This window comes from Sceloporus occidentalis, unplaced genomic scaffold, assembly GCF_023333645.1.
Source record: "Sceloporus occidentalis isolate IW3139 unplaced genomic scaffold, rSceOcc1.0.p SCAF_34, whole genome shotgun sequence".
Classification (NCBI taxonomy): Eukaryota; Metazoa; Chordata; class Lepidosauria; order Squamata; family Phrynosomatidae; genus Sceloporus; species Sceloporus occidentalis.
In genome coordinates, this window is record NW_028317014.1 from 371,746 (window position 1) to 395,176 (window position 23,431).

Here is a 23,431-nt window from a genome sequence, read left to right on the forward strand (position 1 = left end):
GAAACGATAACCATGCCAGGGGGAAGCTACCTTAACTAAGGTTACTATTATTTTTTAGCCAAGATAGACTAGGTATTCAATCTATTATTTATGATATGTGTGATAATAAACCCCTTTATTAATTTTGCATCTCATTTAGCAAAACAGTATTTCTATCTTTGCATCACATGCTCTTATCATCACATTTTTTTAACAGCTTTGTGACAAAATAATATTCATTGCAAACCTGTTTCGACTTGTTAATTTATGTTGGGAAGGCAAATTGTGCTTTTGCTAAAACCAATGCTCCCTCAGCGACCAGCTATTAATAGTAAAGGAAGGTTTATGCATAAAAATACGAAAATATTATAACATATTACCTGTGTAGGCAAAATTCAATTATTTATGAATACATTGAAAACTAGAATGATTCATCATTGATAATAATAATAATGTAAATGTTTTTTATGATAAATAATATTATAGTAATTATTGTTAGCAGTAGTAGTACTATTATGGGAATGGGTCTGAGGGCCTTTTTGGATGTGTGGTCTTTGGACCGTTGTACAATACTTGTGCCACATGGTTTATTTTTATTATAAAGCTTAGAAGAAATGTCCCGTAGAGGTCCTTTAGGCACAGTAACCGACTGGGTCACATCTTGTCAAATAGTCTTTATTAAACCTTTACCATTTATTCCTAAAAACCTTGCTAATTTTTGTTTTGTTTGCACATTTACAGGTTGAAATGTCACTATGAACAATGGCCCAGCTGTACTACAAGAGGGTGAACTATTCACCTTACAGAGATCGGATCCCGCTGCAGATTGTGCGGGCCGAGGCAGAACTCTCATTGGAGGAAAAGGCTTACCTCATTGCTGTAGAGAAGGGAGACTATGCCAGTGTGAAGCATGCACTGGAGGAGGCCGAAATCTACTACAACATCAATATCAACTGCATGGATCCACTTGGCCGCAGCGCCCTACTCATAGCCATAGAGAACGAGAACCTGGAGATCATGGAGCTGCTGCTAAGCCACAGTGTATATGTGGGGGATGCTCTCTTGTATGCAATAAGAAAAGAAGTGGTTGGAGCTGTGGAGCTGCTTCTGAGTTACAGGAAGCCAAGGGGAGAGAAACAGGTTTGTGGGAATATATTACCGAAAGAGTCATTGATACTTGGGTGTATGCTCATTATGATCATTATGTATACAAAAATTCACTCATACTCAGTTCAGAAAGTATATTTTTAAACCAATGAGGAATGTTAAGTCGTAGAATCCACTGCCACAAAAACTGTGTTGGCATATTAAGTTAGTATTGTCCCTCTTCGTTATAAATACAGTTTAAGAACTAGGGGAAACAGAATTCTGCATATACATAAGACTAGAAGAGTGTTAAAAGGAGAAGTCTTGGGAGGGAACCTTGTCTTATGTCCTGTGTATTTTTAGCCCGAGGCGAGTTCAGTGATAGAACAGCTCATCTTGTACTTGTACATTTATGCCTTCATGGAAAGCGGGCAAGGATAGAATAGAGAATCTGTTGATGCCTTTAGAGGTTCAGAGCGGTGCAAAAGATTAGTGATTTTGTCTTTAATATATTGCATTTTCTCTGCTTCAAAAGATGAAAACCTATCCTTATTACGTTTATTACTTACTATAAGGAAAAATTCATTGGGAAATTGAGAATACTTATCAAGAACATTTATTTTTGTTAATAAACTTTAATCCAGTAATTAACTCCCATTCCACTAAACCTGCTTTTAGGGAATATCTTGACAAAATCTTTTAATTATTTTCCTCTCCAACTATCAGAATTAAGTCTCATCACCAAAGAGTGAAAGGCAATACTGTAGTTTTATCATTTTGGCATAGTGGCAATAGGCTGCCAGCATAATGGAAGCATTTATTGAAATTGGGAAAAGTAAAGGAGGTCTATTCACTGAAATAAAAATGCATGCAACTTTGAAACATTTACATACTGTAAACCAGACTAGAGGAGAGTTGAATTGATTCAAGTTGCAATTTTTTTTAACCTAAACAGGTACTGTGTTGCTACCAAGGTATTTATTATACTAATAGATATATACTAAACACACACACATATATATATATATATATATATATATATATACAGATATATATATACAGTGCAGTAGAGTCTTTGGAAGTCACGGGCCGCTTTCCATCCAGATTAACACTGTATATTACATAATTTTACGTAATCAAAACTGACTTTGTTTGCTTAAATGGTAACATATTGGTAACATATTGTAGGAAAAGTGGGATCACTAACAAGCACGATCAGAACTTAGTAAATATGGCATAATTTAAAGTTGTTGATTAAGTGCGATTTTTTTAGCATAACTAGAAACAGGAAAGTGCACTGATTCAATTAAGTATCTGAAAAACTAATGGATAATGGCATTTGTGGAAACACAATTGTGTATTATGACTATAGTCTATGTATTTAATTTAGACATGTTGCTTGTGTAACAAAAATATGAGAATATATATATATAACTATAGAAGAAAGAAGAACGAGATGAAAGAAAAGGCAGTGGAAATACAAAAATTTTTAAAATGTTAAGTGATTTAACAAAGCACTGGTGGCTGTATATTTCCAAAAAATACTATTTTAAGAGGTCATAATCTAAAACTAACGGATCAGAGGCTTAGGAGTAATGTAAGGACTTTCATGCAGAAGTGGTAGAACTTAATACAGTGAAGAAATCTAACTAAGCATGGCATATGCATACAGCTATCCTGAAGGAAGACAAGACCAGTGACCTAATAAGATGTAAGTTCTCTTTCCTATCTACCATCCAGTATGTTTCTATGAGGGCTCTCAAACATATGATTTAGAGAGGTTTTTTGGAGGGACATGATAAAGATGGACTGTATATGTGCCACTGTGTCTCTGTGTTGGTCAAAGTCCTTTGTTTAGCCTGTACATTGGGTCTCATGCCCAGCTGTTCTCATGGCAAATAAATTACCAACCTAAAGGAAAATCAGCCAAAATAATATATCCTTTTATGTTTTTTTGTTTGGTTTGTTTTGTTTTTAAAGAGTTATTGATGTTTTAAAAGCTTCCCTTACTATATTCATCTCTCCTTTCTACTCCATGCATCTTGAGTTCATGTACATTCATCTGCTATAATTCTTTGGTGTCTTTTTCTTATCTTAACATTTCTCTGACGAGATTTGTTGCACCTGTGAATTATCACTTATCATTTATTTAGTCCTAAACTATTTAAGCATTTATTGAGTTAACATTTATGAATAACTCATAATGATGAGGTCATTTTATCAGCTGTATTTACATATTTCTTATGCCAGAGTGTAACACTATGATAATTAATTTCAGGAGATTACATTAAAATCACTTTAATGAATGTACTCAGATTTCATAGCCCGGAAATCCTAAGAGATCCCTTCCATTGGGATAAATTAGGGGCTAATGCAATAAATTCTATCTTCCCTTTATGATATAAATAAGTTGGTTATTGCAAGAAAAAATTATTGCTTGTGATGTGTTTTCTATTCACCCTTTGATGTTCCTGTAACAATGTGTTTATAAAATATATAGCCATGTTAGAACGTTGTCTTTAGTGGAAATTGATACCGTTTATTGGCCTAATAAATATAGTGTTACATAAGCTGTCCTGATCTCAGAAGTTTCTTCTTTGGATGGATTCCATCTGACTTCTGAGGTCCTAAAATTCTAAGTAATTTTGCGCCTTTGTTTATATTGGCCCAATAAAAGTCACCAGCTTCAACTGAATTTTGTAACCAAAACCAATAGTATTTGTTATTTAATGTATCTCTTCCCATTTATATTTTTCAGTTAAGCTGCCAGTGCATTTAGAGTAGATTAAATGTTATATAGTATATTGAGACATAGCACTGGATGAACTGATCCTCAGATTTGTTAACATGTTTTGCCATTGAGTAAATGTTAACGTCTTGACATATTTGGCTGAGTAATGTCAATATGGAGAAGTATTATCAAGGTGAAAAGCAGTCTCTAGAAATCTCTGCTTGGTAACAAGTGTCTTTTTGATGCCCCCATTAGAGGTGTCCAGAGATATTGATATATTAATCAACTTCATTTAATAAAAAGCAATAGTTGTCACAGCCAATTTGAAATTTCTACTTGTGCTTCATTGTTGTTATATGGAAATGGTCACATATATTCATTTATTAAACAGAAAACATGGCACAATTAGGGCTGACATCATACTGTAAGTGTTAGAAATGTGGCAGTCCTGCATTATAATAATTTACACTTTGAATTCTGGCCAAATAGGATGATTACAGCCAGCGTGTCCTATTAAGCAATCCTTCTGATGTTGCTCATTTGAATTAGACACTAACCAAGTGAACAAGTGATTTGATGAGTTTGCAGAATTGTGTTTAAGATCTGAACTCATATAACCTTTGACAACACACACCAAAATCATTAGATAACCCACCATAATACTAAAGACACATAGCATACACATCGCTATGAATCATATACATACATTATAATTGTTTTTCTCTAACCACTACTTACAACTCCGTTGCATCCTTGAGAAAGTTGCAACTACAGTATAATTTTCTGAAACAATTTCCTTGGCTAATCCTCTACCAGTTTTCCAGCAGATTTTCTTTTCTACGTCATAAAAACAGTACATTTCCAAAGTCTCACTAAAATACGTTCCCTAGGTACCCCTCTTATCATGAATATTTTTGTAATAGATTTTATGGGGTTAATTCATTGTTAATCTTAACATAAAGTTAGTGTGATTATCACATATTTCTCACTGATCATTATTATGTTGAACATCTGGTATGTAAAATGATGCAATTTGCAGTGAACATACCAACTTGCCAACTGTCTGTATAATTAAATTTATAATCCATATAGTAATACATGTATCATTTAATAGTCCAAAGGCATAATTGTAACCAACCAATGGTTGCCGCAGTAAACTGCCACTATTAAATAAAACAAGGCAACACTACTGTAATATATACTTTATTTGTTTGATTATAGGACGACCCCCCCAAATCTGAATATTAATTTAGGAAAAAACGTGAATATAAGACTAACCTATAAGAAAAAAAGTTTTACTAGCAAATATGAATTCACATGTAAACAATTTTTTTCATATTTAATAAAAACTATGATTCAGAAAAATGCATTTTTTTAAATTTCCTTTTATTTGCCAACCTGCCCACAGTTATGCACATATGCCCCCCAGATATGCCTTATACCCCCTAATTTGCCACTCTGCCCCCCGAAATGCCTTATACCCCCTATATGCCACTCTGCCTCGCAGATATGCCTCTTGACCCCGTATTTGCCGCTCTGCCCCAGATATGCCTTATACACCCCTATATGCCACTCTGCCTCCCTGATATTCCTTTTAACCCCTATATGTCACTCTGCCTCCAGAAAGCCCTCATACCACCCCATATGCCACTGTTACCCTCCCCCGACTTACCAGTGCTCCCCTAGACATGTGCCCTGTGCTTCAGATTCCTTGGTGTGTAGTGGGCCAGCAGGTGGAGGTCTGTGCAATGCACGCAGACAACCTCCGCTGCTGCTGCCGGCACTTCTGCCGGGGCTTCTATTTATGAGGACCGGAAGGTCATGTGATGCCGGCGGTCCGTCATAGAAGCCCCAGAGGAAGTGTCGGCAGCAGCAGAGGTTGTCTGCCAGAGAGGAGGATACAGGTCCCCTGCTGCGCTGCGGAGGATCTGGATCTTAGTCTTGTAGTCAGACCTCTATTTGAGGTCTGGTTAGAAGATGACCTCGAATATAAGATCGAGCAAATACGGTATATGTGTTTCTGGTTTTGCACCATTGCAAAACTCATACTATTCCAGCAATCACAGGAAAGCAACATTTAACGTGTCCAAATTGGCTACATTGTGATCAGGATGCTTCAGTTCTATTTAATATACAAGGAAGCGATTGGTACATATGCTTTTCAAGTCTGGTGATACAACACAGTTACAGATCATATATTTTAAGCCGATTGTTACAGAGCGGGATAGTCCAACCGACTACCTCCGCTGACTTGTGCTCCCTTAGCCTGGGACAACACACTCTTTCCCCGGTTTCCCAGACACTAGCCGAGACTCAGTGTAGGGTATAACCAAAATGAAGACTGCTTTATTTATCACACACAGGGCTGGATGTAGCCAGCTATAGATTTCTAAATTAGGTGTTATTACAAACTAGCACTTTTCAGACATCAAGGTCTTGCATTAAAGTAAATGATATCATCTTTATATGAGCAAAAACTCTGTAGGGCGGGGTGTAGAAACCTTTGCCTGGCTACTGCACAGACACAAATTCCATAATTCTACCTTCATTGTTGTTATGTAATAAATGCTAAGGTCAATAGGCTATTGGCCTGGAGTTGTTGAAGGAGGTTTGGTCTTATAACCAGTGCCCTTCTTCTTTGTTTCATTCCCTCATTCCCCTTTTTTTCTCTTCTCTTTTCTGTCTTTCATCTCTTTTTACACAGGGAGCCCTCTTCTAGGCCTACCTGGTACATTGGTTTTGCCACTATTCATTACGACCAGTCCGGTTAAAGTATTTATAATCCTCATCCACTATATTATTTTCCTACCGTTTTGTTCCCTACCACAAGTTATAAGACAGAACGATCTCTAGGTTTAGGTTAGATGGGCAGGAAACTGCCCAGGACTGTAGAAAGACATTCAGACAGCTTCTTCCACCCTAGTACTACTTACGTGTCTGGGAAACTGCTATTGGGCCCGAGAGGCTTTGTGGAAAATCAAGACTTTTCTCAGATATGGTTATACATATGTCTTTTTATTATAAACAGAATTGTTTTTTATATGCTATATAGATGACAAGGGGAAGGAGAAAAATGAATCACAAATTATGTACATTTTTACTGGTAAGGTTTTCATTCAGTGCCCTGTCTAATTCCTGCAGCCAAGACTTGAAAAATAGAATAAACTGTAAAACTCACTATTTAATGTTTGAATAGAGTTTTAAAGCCTCAGTATTCAAGTGAGAATTACAGCAAGTATATATGCTAAGCTCTTTAGAAATACACTTTCAATCTTCTTTTTATTATTTTGTCATTTCTTTTTTCCTAAAGCAGCAAACCAGATTAGCATCATCATGGGTTTCCTAAAGTGCTCCATTCTGTATGGATTACTAAAATGTAGCATTCTGCATACATAGTAGAGGAATCACAAATCTAAAGAAACAACCATGTATTTTATATAATTGTTCCTACTATTGTGACACTGAAGAACTCCCAGCTTCCCAATAACATTATAACATCCAGGGTGTTTTAGTGTGATACGTGCCCCAGAGTTCAGAGTTTCAGTCTGATAAGAGCACTGATTTACTACCATGGATCGATAGCCATAGGACCTTGGAGGCATGCTCAATAATACAAGGAGTTTGTAGATGAGCTCTGACTTGTTTATAACCTTAGTTAGATTCTCGTGCAAGAAGGAATATCCATTATTATCTATGATTAAGTCAGAGTGGTGACATTAAAAACATCGCTTCACATTAACTATGCATTTTTCAAGCCCAACATGGCTTTTCTTGCAGGAAGAGCTCACAGATCATTCACAATGGATGGTGATGCCAGCAACTACTCTCCTGTAATCCTCCAATCCTTGAAATGTTGAATAGACCCCTAAGAAAGTATCCTCGTTTTGCTTTCTACTCCATACATTTTGGTAATAAACCTAAGGTCAGACAGGGGGGATCGTCACCTGCAGCTGGAAGGCTTTCAGCTTTGGACTGCTTTGTCCAGCGTTAAATTAACCTTTATGTGGACTCAGTATTAAGGAAGAAACACACTAGCAAAACATTGCTAGCCCGTCAAGTAGCAAGGGGGTTAAATTTTTACATCATTAGAGCCGTGGGATAGATACGCAATGAAAATATTCCTTTGTGAATATTCCCAACTGTGTTTATAAATTACATTTCAAGAGCTAGCGGAATAAAAAAAATGAATCAGTCATCACCATATAATAGAATACAAACATCACTTATCGTGAAAAATAAACTCTTAAGCACTCAAGGGGCTGCATTTATTTGGAATTAGATGGCTTCTGAGAACACAGTGCCTCTGTAATTACATAAATAATTTACCCGTTGAGCTATGTACGTAAATGAAGTAATTCTTGTTTGTGGCATGGGCATCATGTACAGGATTTTCTTAGCAGGGATAAGGTAGAATGTTGTATTTGCAGTGAAACTCTTATGTAACATTTTAGGGTCTCATTTTAAATGGTTGATATAGGTTCAGTAGAATAACAAGGTAGTTATAATCACAGAAAAAGAGCTTTATAAAAATGTAGAAACAGAATAGTATGGTCTTCCATTCAAAATATTTTAGTACCCATGGTGACGTTATTTTAGGTGAGGAATGTATGTCCTAGACAGAATCCAGGCAATGTAACCCAGTAATCTAGATTTTTGTTTGACTGGCAGAGCACTCTAGGAGTTATATTCCCACAGGGTCTTAGATGTTACAGTTACAGATAGATACAGTACTGTACAAAAGTTTTAGGCAGGTTTGAAAAAATTGCTGTAAAGTAAGTATGCGCCCACAGAGATCCACCACAATCTCAACATCATCGAGTCTGTCTGCGATTACATGAACAGAGAGAAGCAATTGAGGCAGCCTAAATTCACAGAAGAACTGTGGTTAGTTCTCCAAGATGTTTGAATCAACCTACCTGCTGAAAAACTTTGTGTAAGTGCACCTAGAAGAACTGATGCTGTTTCAAAGGCAAAGGGTGGTCACATCAAATATTGATTTGATTTAGATTTTAACTAAAATGAACATGTCTATTTTTAAAGCATTTCTACTTTACTGCATTTCTTTCACACTGACTAAAACTTTTGCACAGGACTGTATCTCCCTGTGGAAGTAGAGTAGAGTAGAGGTTATATATTCAAAGCAAGCGCAGTAGATCTTGTATTGCTTCCTGTTAAACCTAGGTTTTTATAAGAGTTTCACCATCTCTAATTATGCATATTAAATCATTTGAAATATTGAAACCTGTGGCTTTTGTGACTTTTATTCATTAAGGCAACAAGACGTCGTTAAGTACTTTCTCAAGGCTTGAATTATATTTCTAGAGTTTTAGTAATCTGGTTTGCATTAATAATCACATTTCTAAATCAGGTCATATCACTAAAATCTATTTACTATTACTTGGGGCACCTGCTGTCATCAGCATAGTTGAATATGCTCCAGGGCAAAGGCATGCCTTAATCACTTTAGCAAGCAAGCCTCTTAATATACTGCATGGTTTTTCAAGGGGAGATCACTCCATTTGGGGTCAGTCAGTGGACATATGACCCTTGTACTTGGCCAGTTTACACCATGGGTGTACAATGACCAGCACAGATTTGCATGGTATATTATCCTGTACAACCTTTAAGGCGGAGAGGTGAGATATAATATGATGTCCTGTGGTCTGTACATAGAGGGGACACAGTAAGAAGAAAAGGCAAGTCTGGGAGGGGATGACTGGGACACTGCCCTGGGTCTGACCCAGAGCAGCTTTCTTTCTAAATCCTTTCTAGCTATGATCTTCTTAGCCTAAGCTGCTTGTCAGCATTGTGTGGGACTGTTCTGAATGTGCTGTATCATATAACTTTGTATTTGCAGTGTCTTATGTACACTGAGGACAAGTGCAGGCTAGTGGAGAGATGTCCTCATGCAGACCTTTTCCTAAAAGGAACCCTATTTAAAATAAACACTGCTGGCATTATAAGTGGTGCAAGCATGTGGCTTGGACTAAGTACACATGAGGGCAAATGTTGGACTTTTATGATCCCAGGCTCACCCATAGGAGGTGTATCACCATCTACCCATCACCATGTATCAGTTTTGTAAGGTATTAATGATATAGAATACCACATTTTAAACCCCTATTTATCCATAAAACATATATGTGTGATATTTAACAATACTCTTCTCTATTTGACAATGCTCTATTTGCTGATAAATCCGTTGATGGAGACAATTCACTGAGCTCTCCGTGCCTCTGCAGGAAACCTTGTGAAGGTCACGGCAAAGCTCGTTTGCAGAGATGAGTTGAGCTGGACCATAGTTTGGATCAGTTTTGGCTTAGTGCAAATTTTGCTTTGACCAGCTTACCCACCCTTATCACATCCAAATTCTCTCTGCTCCCTACAGCCATATATCAGCCATAACATCATGACCACTGACAGGTGAAGCAACTAACACTGATAATCTTGTTATTATGGCACCTGTCAGTGGGTAGGATATATTAGGCAGCAAGAGCATTTTGTCCTCAAAGTTGATGTGTTAGAAGCAGGAAAATGGGGGAGCATAAGGATCTGAGTGACTTTGACAAGGGCCGGATTGTAACTGCGAGACGACTGGACGAGAGCATCTCCAAAGACTTCAGCTCTTGTGGGATGTTCCCTGTCTGCAGTGGTCAGTACCTATCAAAAGTGGTCCAAGGAAGGAAAAGGGGTGAACCCGCAACAGGGTCAGGGGCGACCAAGGCTCATCAATGCACGTAGGGGTGAAGGCTGGTCAGTGAGGTCAAATCCAACAGACGAGCTACTGTAGCTACAATTGCAGAAAAAAGTTAATTCTGGTTCTGATAGAAAGGTGTCAGAACACACAGTGCACCGCAGTTTGTTGCGTATGGGGCTACATAGCTGCAGACTAGTCAGGATGCCCACACTGGCATCCCTTTGTTCCTGGTATAGCCCACATTACTTTTCATGTAGGCAGCCATCATCCATGGTCTCAGATAAACAACAGATGTACACATCAACACTCACTCTCTAGTGCTATCTGGTGGTAGAGGTAATGCTTAAACAATAGATATAATTGATAATGTATGCACCAGTTAGGGTAGTGGTTTACCCAAAGGGAGATACAGATATTGAGTCTGTGAGGTGAATCACTAATAATGGATGATGCAATCCATGTCCACTACAGAGGGTGGGGGTGGTAACTGTGGAAAAACACCACATACGACATCCACACAGCTTAGGCTGACTTGGAGAAATCTGAGATTTTAACCTATACCATAAACAACACGTTAAACCAAGAAGTGTTCCCGCTGAAGGCTAAGGAGGAGCCTACTGCTGAAAGCCAAAACATAAAAAAGTCACAATTTTTTTCCAATACCTACCAAAACCACAATCATTCTGGGAAAATGTTCTATAGATAGATGAAACTAAAGTGGGGCTCCTTAGCACGGCAATGATATGTTTGTAAAAGACAAAATGATGCTTAAAAGTAAAAGAACACAATATGGTTTAATATGATGGTGGACCATAATGTTGTGTGGCTGCTTTGCTGCCACTGGTACAGAGGCCTTGAATGTATTAAAGAAATGGTGAAATCAGATGATTACCAAGGCATTTGACTGTATAATGTTTAACCCAATGTTGGAAAACTAGGTTGGAGTTAAAGATCATGGGTCCTCCGAATGGAATAGTCAGGATTAACTGCCAACAGATCGGTGCAAGAAGCTTATAGATGGCTACAAGAAATGTTTGGGGGCTGTCATTGTCACCAAGGGTTGTGCAAGCAAAAATGCTGTCTAGGTCATATATTATGTTTCTGTGAAATCACCACATGTCATTTGGTGTTGAATACCTTTCTAATAAAACAAAGTTGGTACGTTTCCAATTATTTCTTAAAATATTCTACATTATGTTCAAAATATTTAAGGGTGACCATAACTGTATGCCTCCTAGAAATAAGAGATTTTATGTATACATGTAACTCGTCTTCGTATTCTTTATTTTCTAAGTGAAAACACAAAACATAATGTTAACTATTCATGCTGCCTTTAGAGATTACCTGCAATATGTAGCTGTTGTTAGGTAACCCATGTGCAGTGACTTTCAATTAAAATCTGTCCAATAACAAAGCAAAGGAAGCTGCAGAATAAAAATAAATTAGGCTCCCTGGTGTTGATCTGCAGGAAAGCAGCCAACCACAGCCAAACTGCAGTATAAAATAAGACTTTTCAGCATTGTTTTATAGCAGAAAGAAAAAAAAGCCACATGTTGACATCATGAAAAAAATTAGAAATTACAAGATACAAATGGATGGATTTTCTTGGAGTTGACTGCTTTCATGCCCAAATGTACCAGTGTTGAAACTGATTCTATTTTATACTATATATACTATGTACTCTTTGATGGATTGAGTCTGATGTAATCATCATGCATCATGCTTAGGCAAGACCACAATTTGTTAGCCCTGAAATTATTTATCTGCACACACTAAGGATTAATTAGTTTATTTACTAAGAAGTTGAGTGGCCATTTGAATTAAGGGTTGACATGACTGACTGGAATGGACTAAAAATGATATATCCTTGCATACTAACAATTGTTTATATTCACTAATACAGAAGTTTGCAAATGCATGTAACATTACACTAAACCGCAGGAATATTCTTTTGCAGGGACAGCTGATTCAGGTGTACATTGTGAACACATCCAGGCATGGGCGTAGGAAATCTGGGGGGATAGCATTCTCCTCAATCCTGCCCCTGAGTCTTACACATACACTGCCCTAACATGCTGCTTTTACACACACACACCTGTCCATAAACACACATACACTGCACTTACACGCTGCCTTTACACACACCTGTCCATAAACACATATATAAACAAATTCCGCCCTTACACATGACTGCCCATTCACACTGCCTTTACAAACACCTGGCCATAAACACACATATACGCATGCACTGCCCTTACACACCCCTGCCTTTACACACACACATACATACACCAGCTTACAAACACACAAATACATATACTGCTCTTACACACACCTGTCCATACACACACACAAGCTTAGAACTACACACATATATACACTGCCCTTACACCCCTTTTTCCCAACCTCTTACCTTTCTAATACTCCATCCTCCATCCTGTCATGGGAGCACGAGGTCTGTCATTCCAGACCTCTGCTTTAGTGCTCCCTAATCACTATGCACTGGCTATTGATGCAGAGCGTGGTGAAATGATATCATATCAGGAAGCAAAGAATGTTGGGCAGGTTAGAGGGACATTGTGATCTTCCCAACCAGTCCTGCAGGCTACAGCTGCTGGTCGGGCGGCTGTGTGCCCCCTCGCAGCTGCTCCCTAGGCGAGTACCTCTCTCGCCTCTACCTTCCTTCAGCCCTGCAAGTTTATCTGAGGGGGATTCCTCCATTAACCATCCCTCCCCGAATGATTTCCTGGGGGATGATCCGTCTCCCCTGGTTCCCATGCTATAATTGCTTTTCCCTCTGCCCTGTACAGCTTACTCGCTGTTCATCAGTGCTCTGCATGTCACTCTGCATAGCGCCTCTCTGACTACAATCTAACACTATATGCAAACACACACTCAGTCTAAAACCAGTTTAACACTGTACACTGCCACCTTTACACATGCTCATTCTAACACCCCACACACTTTAGCATTGCACACAAACGCACATACATTAATTGAAGCACCATGTACTGACACACACCTATTTTAACCAGGGATAGGCCTGGGCATGGTTCATGGTGGACTTTTTTACAGTTGCGAAGGACACTATTATTTTTTTTCATTAAAAGAAATACTAAATAGTTCAATATGTGCTAGAGTGAACATTCTAATCCTTGTAGGCCTGAAACAGTAAAGGTATAGATAAACTGTCAATATACACACATATACACATTCACTGCCCTTACAAATGCATACCCATACACACATACATACACAATTACTCTTGTTCTTACCCACAAACATACTGGCTCATGGTGGCCCTTGCAGCCAAATGCTTACTTGCCCTTAGACACACTTGCCATAACTTACACACACTTTTAAAATACAAACACACCATCTATTTGGTAGTGAGAAAAGGTTCCACTGTTTCATCTACCCTTTTCTCCTCATCTCTTACCTTTATCCTATTGTGGATACGGCTCAGATCCAAAGCCAATATACCAAACGTGGCTCTCCCATAACTAAACCACTCCCAAAGAAGAGGGTAGCTTACCCCGAGACGTTTTCACAAATGTACATATGTAGATGTGGACACTGTTGTTTGTTTTGTCTTTATTAAAGCCTGACAGGGCAGGTTACATATTTTCTGCCTAAAACCCAAGAAGTCTTTCTATAAATAATTAGGTTCAATTTGCAACAGTGACGTTGAGGGCTAAACTACTGAGTGTATTTTGCAGGATGTCCAAAAGGATTGAATGGATTACGCAGGAGTATATCATGAGAGAGTTGTTAAGTCTACCTTCGCTGTTAATTAGCTCTGTTATTGTGCTTTGTGGAGAACAGCAGAACAGAATGTTGTTTTGTTTGTGCCAGGATATGAAGTTAATCGAAAATGGATTAAGGCTCAGATCAGCTTCAGTACTAAATAATTTGCTCTTTACAGGTGTCTTACAATGTTATCTCATATGAACAGGCCAAAGGTCTGTATGCAATTCTTCTTAGGGTGTTCTGGAATTCTGTTTTCTTGCCTATGATAAATTATATTATATAACAGAGAGGGTGTCAGTGTTGTGAGGTATTGATAGGCAATTTCTAAAATGATATCTGCTGACATATGGATAGTGTTACAGAGTAGCGAAATGTCGATAGCATTCATGTTGAGTTTATAGTGGCAGACTTGCACAGGTTGGACAAAATTCAATTTTGCACCTATTTTAACAGGTTGCACACTTTGAGGGCCATGATCGTAAACAGTGATTTTGGGATTTTACAGGCCAATAGGGTGGACAGTAATAGGCCATAAAAAATATGGAATTGGGCAAGTTAAAATTGTGCTATTAGAGTTTATTTTCTTTGTTTGCATATAATTTAAAATGTAGACAGTTTCATGTATTTTTTATAGTCTTGTCACATTTGTTTTACAGTCTTCTTATTTTTCTCCCTAGGTGCCAGCGTTAATGATGGATACACAGTTTTCCGAGTTCACCCCAGACATTACACCTATAATGTTGGCGGCTCACACTAATAATTATGAAATTATAAAACTTCTAGTCCAAAGAAGGGTGACCATCCCTCGCCCACACCAGATACGTTGCAACTGTGTAGAATGTGTCTCCAGCTCAGAAGTTGATAGTCTTAGACACTCAAGGTCAAGGCTCAACATCTACAAGGCTTTGGCCAGCCCTTCTCTGATTGCCTTATCCAGCGAAGATCCCATCCTTACAGCTTTCCGTCTTGGGTGGGAGCTGAAAGAACTAAGCAAAGTTGAGAATGAGTTTAAGGCAGAGTACGAAGAACTTTCTCAACAATGCAAAAGGTTTGCCAAGGACCTACTAGATCAAGCAAGAAGCTCTAGAGAACTAGAGATTATTCTCAACCACAGGGATGACCAGAGTGAGGAGCTAGATCCTCAAAAGTGTCATGACCTTGCAAAACTGAAGGTAGCAATAAAGTATCATCAGAAAGAGGTGAGAATCAATAATAATCTCTTGTCCTGATTTCATGCAAACACTAGAAGCTAATTATAGTTGGTCTGAGCAACTGTTTCAATGGTATGTGGAATAATATATTCAACTCAACATAATTATATAATGACATTGTTATATGTAAAGCAACTTATAGTTTCCCTACTTAGAATAATGTATTAATGAATTAATGTTGTATGTACAGGGCCTGCCATAGGATTTCTAGAATTTGCTAGCACACTAGGTAAAATATATACAGTCATGTGAAAAAGAAATTACACCCTCTTTGAATTATATGGTTTTGCATATCAGGACAATAACAATCATCTTTTCCTTAGCCGTCTAAAAATGAGGTAAGTTGCACCTCAGATGAACTACAACACATAACATATTACACAGTGTTATACATACACCATACGTCATACAGAAAACGATTAGGTTATTGGTGCTAAGGGTGATTCTACATGCTATTGAATCATAAGGTGTACTTAGTTTTTCACACATGGCTTCTCAACTTTGGCTTTGTTTTTGTTGTAGTTCATCTGAGGTGCAACTTACCTAATTTTAGATCTGACAGGTAACAAGTGATATATATATATATAATTAGCCTATCATTAAATTAGGAAGGCTTTTTAGCTGACATTTCCATCTTTTACTTTTCTGTGTAAATCTCCAGTGTAAGATAAGGTTGATTTGGAACGTTAGCAGAAATCAGAAGCATTTTATGTGTGGAATAAATGCATGCTATGGATTTCACAACACTAACAGTGGCTAGTTATTTATTTAGTAGACAGAAGGGACATAATTGTTATACATTTATGCATGGCACGCATGAAAGATTAATTCAGGCGACAGAAAATCTCTTTATCTTGTAAAATGCATAGCTGTTTTCCAACTAGTTAAAATAATTAACCCCTTCATCTTCATTAAGTAACTCTAAAAAGCTTTGCTTATAGAGAATATATGACACATTAGAGGATTAGGATGTTTCAGAATATATGGAATATTCGTAAGAATACTGACAATGTTTAGGCAGGGATCTGATGGACAGTTTATGTGATTTATTTAATAGCATCGAAAGCTATGTTTTTGTGGAGTTGGCATTGTTGACTTTGAGGCTTTGTAAGTGGAGTTGTTTCTGCTATATTTATATTACTATACATATATTTAAGGCATGAAACTGAAGGATACTTTTTAGCAGTCTAAGATTCCATCACTGTTTCCCTAAAATGTTTAAAAAAAAAAATCATTTCAGTGAGGCGGCTTCACCATCCCGCCTACCGAGAAAACTGATAGGTTAGTTAGAACAAAGAAAGACCAATCAGAAAGTGTCACAGAGGAGAACCAGAGCACAGGCACACTTGAGCACAGATTTTTAGGAGTGAGTTTAATGGTCATAATGAACTCTCTCTCTCGCGCTTGCTCTATTTCCGGGATGTCTGTTGCAGTTTGCGGGCGTCAAGGAGTTGCTATTAAAAAAGGGAGACTCCCAGAACTTCAGGGAGAGTGGGGATTTCTGAGTATGCCCCCAACTTTCATAACACCTTTTTTGTGGAAGCAAGGTAAGAGGAAGATGCGCTCACTTGTCTATCATACACATCCAGCCATTTTGCAAGGCTCAGCAGAAATGTGCCGTGTGGTGGCAACCTGTCATTGAGCTGTAAAAGTACTGACCAGACCTCAAGCAATGTCCCAGCTTGCTCGGCTGGTCAAGGGAGACCAGAAAATCTCCCCAACTGGCCCTTGATCCCCACTCACCCTAAAAGTGGGACACTGGCTGTGACATTGACAATTGGGTGGTATGACATAATTAACCAAGGTAACCGAGGTTTCTCATGCCACAGTTTAGTAAGTAAAATCGAGTGAAATTATGATGCAACACTGTATTTGTGTGCTCAAGAACACAATTTTCAGGTCTAGAAAATATTTTGGTAAATTTATCCCCTAAGATCAGTGTTGGAGCTGTCATGTGCTCCCCAATACAAAGTAGTGATGTCCGGATCATGAACGAATCGTTCATTTGATCCGGTTCTTTTTAGTGATCCGGATGAGTCGGTTCACTAGACTGAACGATTCGTTTGTAGCGGTTCAGTCTGTGAATCATCATGCAGCTGTAACCTGATCCTAGTGCTGTGAGTCATCTGCAGAGCACTCTGGGGTCAGGTTACAGCTCATTAATTCTCACAGGAACGATGACTCATAGAGTCAGAGATTCGTTCAAAGAGTCGAATGATCCGAAGAGTCGAATGAACCGAAGAGTCGAATGAACCGAAGAGTCGAATGAACCGAAGAGTCGAATGAACCGAAGAGTCGAATGATTCGAATCTTACAGGGATCCGGATCTTACAAGGATCCGAATCTTACAGAGATTCGAATCATTCAGAGAAAATCACTGATACCATACTTTTATAAATAAATACATTAATAATGTTCACACTGCCCCCAGGATTTAGATTCCCCTGAGTTTGCCCCCCTTTACCTATAACTGCACCTACAGTTAACTTTATTAAATTAATTAAATTAACCCTCAATCATCAGCATAAAATTAACCCTTATACCCCATCAACCATAACTGCCCCTGAAATTAACCGTAAAGATCCCATTAACCATAACGGCCCCTGAAATTAACCCTAAAGACCCCATTAACCACAACGGCCCCTGAAATTAACCCTAAATACTCCATTAACCATAACTGCCCCTAAATTAATTGCATGTACTCCAGATAAATTACCTAATAAATTGGTATGGTTGATGGGGTCTTTAGTGTTAATTTGGGGGCAGTTATGCTTAATGGGGTGTTTAAGGATAATTTAGGGGCAGTTATGCTTAATGGGGTCTTTAGTGTTAATTTAGGGGCAGTTATGCTTAATGGGGTGTTTAAGGATAATTTAGGGGCAGTTATGCTTAATGGGGTCTTTAGTGTTAATTTAGGGGCAGTTATGCTTAATGAGGTGTTTAGGGTTAATTTGGGGGCAGTTATGCTTAATGGGTCTTTAGTGTTAATTTAGGGGCAGTTATGCTTAATGAGGTGTTTAGGGTTAATTTGGGGGCAGTTATGCTTAATGGGGTTTTTAGTGTTAATTTAGGGGCATTTATGCTTAATGAGGTGTTTAGGGTTAATTTGGGGGCAGTTATGCTTAATGGGGTGTTTAGGGTTAATTTGGGGGCAGTTATGCTTAATGGGGTCTTTAGTGTTAATTTGGGGGCAGTTATGCTTAAAGGGGTCTTTAGTGTTAATTTGGGGGCAGTTATGCTTAATGGGGTCTTTAGTGTTTATTTGGGGGCAGTTATGCTTAATGGGGTGTTTAGGGTTAATTTGGGGGCAGTTATGCTTAACGGGGTGTTTAGGGTTAATTTAGGGGCAGTTATGCTTAATGGGGTGTTTAGGGTTAATTTGGGGGCAGTTATGGTTAATAGGGTGTTAAGGGTTAATTTTAGGGGCAGTCATGGTTGATGGGGTGTTAAGGGTTAATTTTAGGGCAGTCATGGTTGATGGGGTGTTTAGGGTTAATTTAATGGTGAGGGTTAATTTAATTAATTTAATAAAGTTAGCTTAAGGTGCAGTTGCAGGTAAAGGGGAATGTAAATCCTGGGGGCAGTGATTATGAATGTATTATTTATAACAGTATGGTGACATTCTCTGAATGATTACAATGCCAATGAAGGCAGAGAGTCGTTCAAAGATCCGGATCTTACAATGATCCGGATCTTACAATGATCCGGATCTTACAATGATCCGGATCTTACAGTGATCCGGATCACTGTAAGATTCGGATCCCTGTAAGATCCGAATCTTTGAACGACTCTCTGCCTTCATTGACATCACTGGAGGCAGGGGGGAGGATTCATCATGAAAGGGGCGGGGCCAATCGTTAGTGTGCCTGCACGGAGTTACTGGAAAACAGTAACTCCGTGCAGACACACTGAGTGATCCGAAGATCCGGATCATGAATCGGATCATTTCAGTGAACGAATCGAAATGATCCGATTCACTTTAATGATCCGAACTTCCCATCACTAATACAAAGCACCTCTCAACAGCACATTAAACATGTGTCACTGTAGGGAAAGCAGACTCAACAGATAGTCTAATCCTAACCCTTTGGTAGAAAGATGCAGTAAACATCTACAAAGGGAAATGTACAAGTGTACAGTACATTTTAATTTATAATACACTTGTATAATATACTTGTATAATGTATTTACACAACAACTTCTTTGACTCTCCACTATTAAGAAAAAAGAATGTGTCATTAGATTGTGGAGTTGTACAGTTGCCCCCCCTGTACATTTACATGTCCTTTACTTCCACTTTTACTACTAAGCCATTTACAGTTAAATATATTTGTATTTCTTCTTGGTTCATAAAAATATACAAAACGGAAAAATACAGTTAGAAAACAAACGATTGACCTGATATTTAGTGTCATTTAAAATATGATTTGGATGTTGAATCAACCTATTTGTGTTTTGTTTAGTCGGCTACTTGGAATAAGGTAAATGCATCATTATTTTTTTTACAATTGATGGGATCAAGTAACTAAGACAGGTAGAGATCCTAGATTACTGGGAGTCCACCTTAACTGGAAATATTTGTGATTGACATGTTGATATAACAGTAACATCAATAAATCAGGACGGAATAATAACAGAGCATTTAGGTTGTTTTCTCCCTTCTTTATTCATTCATAGATGTAGAGCATAATAAGGAGAACAGGAGGGAACACAAGTAATGTGTTATGTTTACATGATTTGTACACCCACTCACTCATCTCCATGTTTTGTATTTTCTTGCCTGTAGATATACTTTTCTGTCTGCTCTTTGTTTATATTACTCTGGATGCAACCTTATTATGGAATAAGAACATCATTCTGTAGAGACTCATGCATAACAATGTATTATAAAAAGCAAACAGTCTGTCTTCTTGATACACATCTTAACTCATCAGCTGGTGATTGCAGTATTTCTCTTACATGTATATTTATTTTCTGAACGTGAAAGGAGACAGAGCCTTAGAAGCTGAATTCTAGTTTGTGTTTTCAAATTTTCACCTTGTGTACTTGAGATATCCCACACCGGCTTTGAAGATAAGTACGGTATTTGGAAAGCAGAAGGTGGGTATTGATATATGTAAGAGCAGATAGAGATAAGTAGATATGTTATCTGTAGCATTGAAAACACAGTATGGGCCCTTTAACAATATTCGGGGCCCATAAGGCTGGTGCATGATTACCAATATTTCAAATGGCAAAGAAGTACAGTTTTGTTTAAGATTCACTTATATGTGTGGCTAGGGGTCAGTGATTCATCAAGTCTTTTCATGTGACATGACATAGTGATAGCTAGTTGAGTAAGGCAGTTACAATAATTAATATGGATCTTATTAACACAATTTGATGTATAAACATAATTCTTGCTATTGATGTATACTGTTCTTGTGACTTCAGGGTTATAATGACACTGTGATACCCACCAATCATTTTAGGGAAATCAGCAAAGGAAAGAGACAGCTATTATTGAGTTTCAAATAAGGACTGTGCTTCCTAGAGAGGTGACACTAGGGAAGTCAACATTTCAGTGGTCACAAGCAGGTCTCCTGTGTTGGGGTTGTGGCTGGTGGTGGGGAGGTGCAGGATTAAAGGCAGGTGTGGGCAGGACCAACCGCCCACCTTACCCGAAAAGCCACCTGTTTACCACAAACGTAGACTTTTACATGTGTGCTCTGAGTTGTGTTTTGACTACTTGTCCCTGTCTCCTTTTCCACAGTTCCACCACTTCTCTTGCCTCTTGTTTTTCTTCTGTCTTCTTTTTTTGTCTTATTCTCCCCGTTATCAGATCTGTTAACCAGGCCTCTTGGAGTGCTTCCTCAAAAGGGTTGACCCTCTTCGCACACCCGCTCCCCTGATTTGTCTGCAGAGGATGTCCCCGTGGGGTACGCCATTTTGTGTAAGGACTCCAAGACACCTGAAAAATTAAGATTTGCGGTGAGAGGTACAGAAACGCTTCTCTTTCTCCACAAATCCGTCTCTAGGAGGCTTGGCTAACGGAGCTGATATTGGGGAAAAGTAGACAAAGAAATAATACTGAAGAACAAAAGGAGGCAAGAGAAGAGGTGGAGCTTTCTGATTTTCAGCAATGCCATAATAGGTGCCAGAGAAGAGAATGCCCAAGAAATACAGTCACAGTTGAAAGAATAGCAGTGTTACATCAATAAATGTGATATCAACATACATAGTTGTATGGTAAGGTTGAAAAACATACAAATTTATCAAATTAAACTTTTCGAGTCATCCCACATGGCACTGATCTTGATGAAGACAAACAATTTTGTTCTGAAGGGAGAAGAACTTCCTTCATGTCTCCAACTCATTCATGGCTCTGATAGAGTGTCTAGTGATCCTATAGTTCAGGGGCGTCCAACCTGCCCTCCACCTGCTGCAGGACTACATCTCCCATAATGCTCTTTCAGCTAAGGGGCTGGCTGAGGAGGATGGGACACCCCTGGTATAGTTGAAGAAAAGAATGCAATTATATTTATTATGTCATTGTATGCACCCACCCCCTATAGACTACTATGCTAATGAATTTCTACACAATGTTTCAAAAGTTGTATAACTTAACAACCAATGGAATGGTGCAATCAGCCCTTTTGGTTGTTAAGGTGGGAAGACCGCTTGTAAAACATTACAAAAGGCTTCATAAATAATGAAATATAGGTTTATCTGTACACAACGGTGCTTATGGCATAAAATGCAGATGATTGCTTTATCCTGCATCTGTCATAAACGTCTTAGAAATTGTATTGTCTAACAGGACATGTTTTGTTAAGGAAAGCATGAACACATTAATTACATGCCTCCCAACTGTTCTGCTTCGCAAGGGACAGTCCAGATTATACAACTCTATTGGGACAGAGGTAGAGATTGGTCTGACAGCGGGATTCTGGAATGTGGCCCTGATTTCATTGCATACTCCACATGTGCAAAATTATACCGCCAGTTTGAGTGACACTCACCGTCTGAACTATAGATTCCCATATTTTAAAAATCATTCACTGTTGAGTGTTGAAAAAAGATTAATATCCTGTTGCTGTGGAAACAGACTCCACATATTGCAGACATGTTTTTGTCTGCATAGTTGTAGGGGCTGGAATTTTGAAGTGCTATACAGGATGTGCAATGCACCCAGAGGGACATATTCAGCATTTTGTGCAAATAACAAACCTCCCAAGGAATTCTGCAGAATTTAGAAACAGTTTTGTGAATGTCCTATCTTTCAGGTCTTATTACCTTACTTATATTTTCCAATGCAGGAGTTTCATGAATACCTCAATTGAAAGATGTTTGTTATTCGCATTCCCAAAGTCCCCCACATGCACCTACTTCAATAGAATATTCAGAAATTGCTATTCAAGATCACAGAGCGGGGCCGCAGGCTACATTTTAATGCTTACGTAACATGCGGTCGGACATACCTAATGTGGCAGTGCTGTCAGACAGAGCATATATGTATCTAAGCAGACAACTCAGAGTATTTGATCAGGAGAATTTGGGTGCTTTTTATGCAGCTGTTTGGCCACCAGTCACTACCAAAGACAGCCTTAGCAATAATTTCCTGTGCTTTGTTTCACCAACACTTCTGTGTTGTTTAGGATTATGGGTTATGGCAGAGAAATCTAGCCAATCTTGTTCAACTGCATCTCTGATAACGGAAACACTTTTATTTTCAAATATATTTTATTAAAGTTTGCAATATACAAAAATAATAAAATAAGGGGATAAACAAGACTAAACAGGGGAGGGGAATGGTACTGTAGTCTCCTATCCATCAAACATAAGCATTAATACATATTAATGATAATACAATACAGTCATTAAATGTAATAACACAACGGAAACACTTTTTGGTAATGTTTTCTGGAATTTCCAGGGCAAAAATGTATGGATTGGTTCCATTTCAAATACCCCCCCCCCTTTACTCTGTGGAAAAAA

The 23,431-nt window shown here is 38.3% G+C and overlaps 1 protein-coding gene across 1 annotated transcript in view; it reads left to right on the forward strand.

Moving 5' to 3' along the window:
- The first annotated feature begins 741 nt into the window (after window positions 1-741).
- The window catches only part of LOC149298104 (short transient receptor potential channel 5-like), a 78,109-nt gene continuing 55,419 nt past the window's right edge, over window positions 742-23,431 (forward strand). Inside the window, exons 1-2 of the mRNA XM_089487613.1 lie at window positions 742-1,119; window positions 14,921-15,442. Coding sequence (XP_089343739.1) covers window positions 742-1,119; window positions 14,921-15,442 — 900 coding nt within the window. The remainder of the gene's footprint in view (window positions 1,120-14,920; window positions 15,443-23,431) is intronic.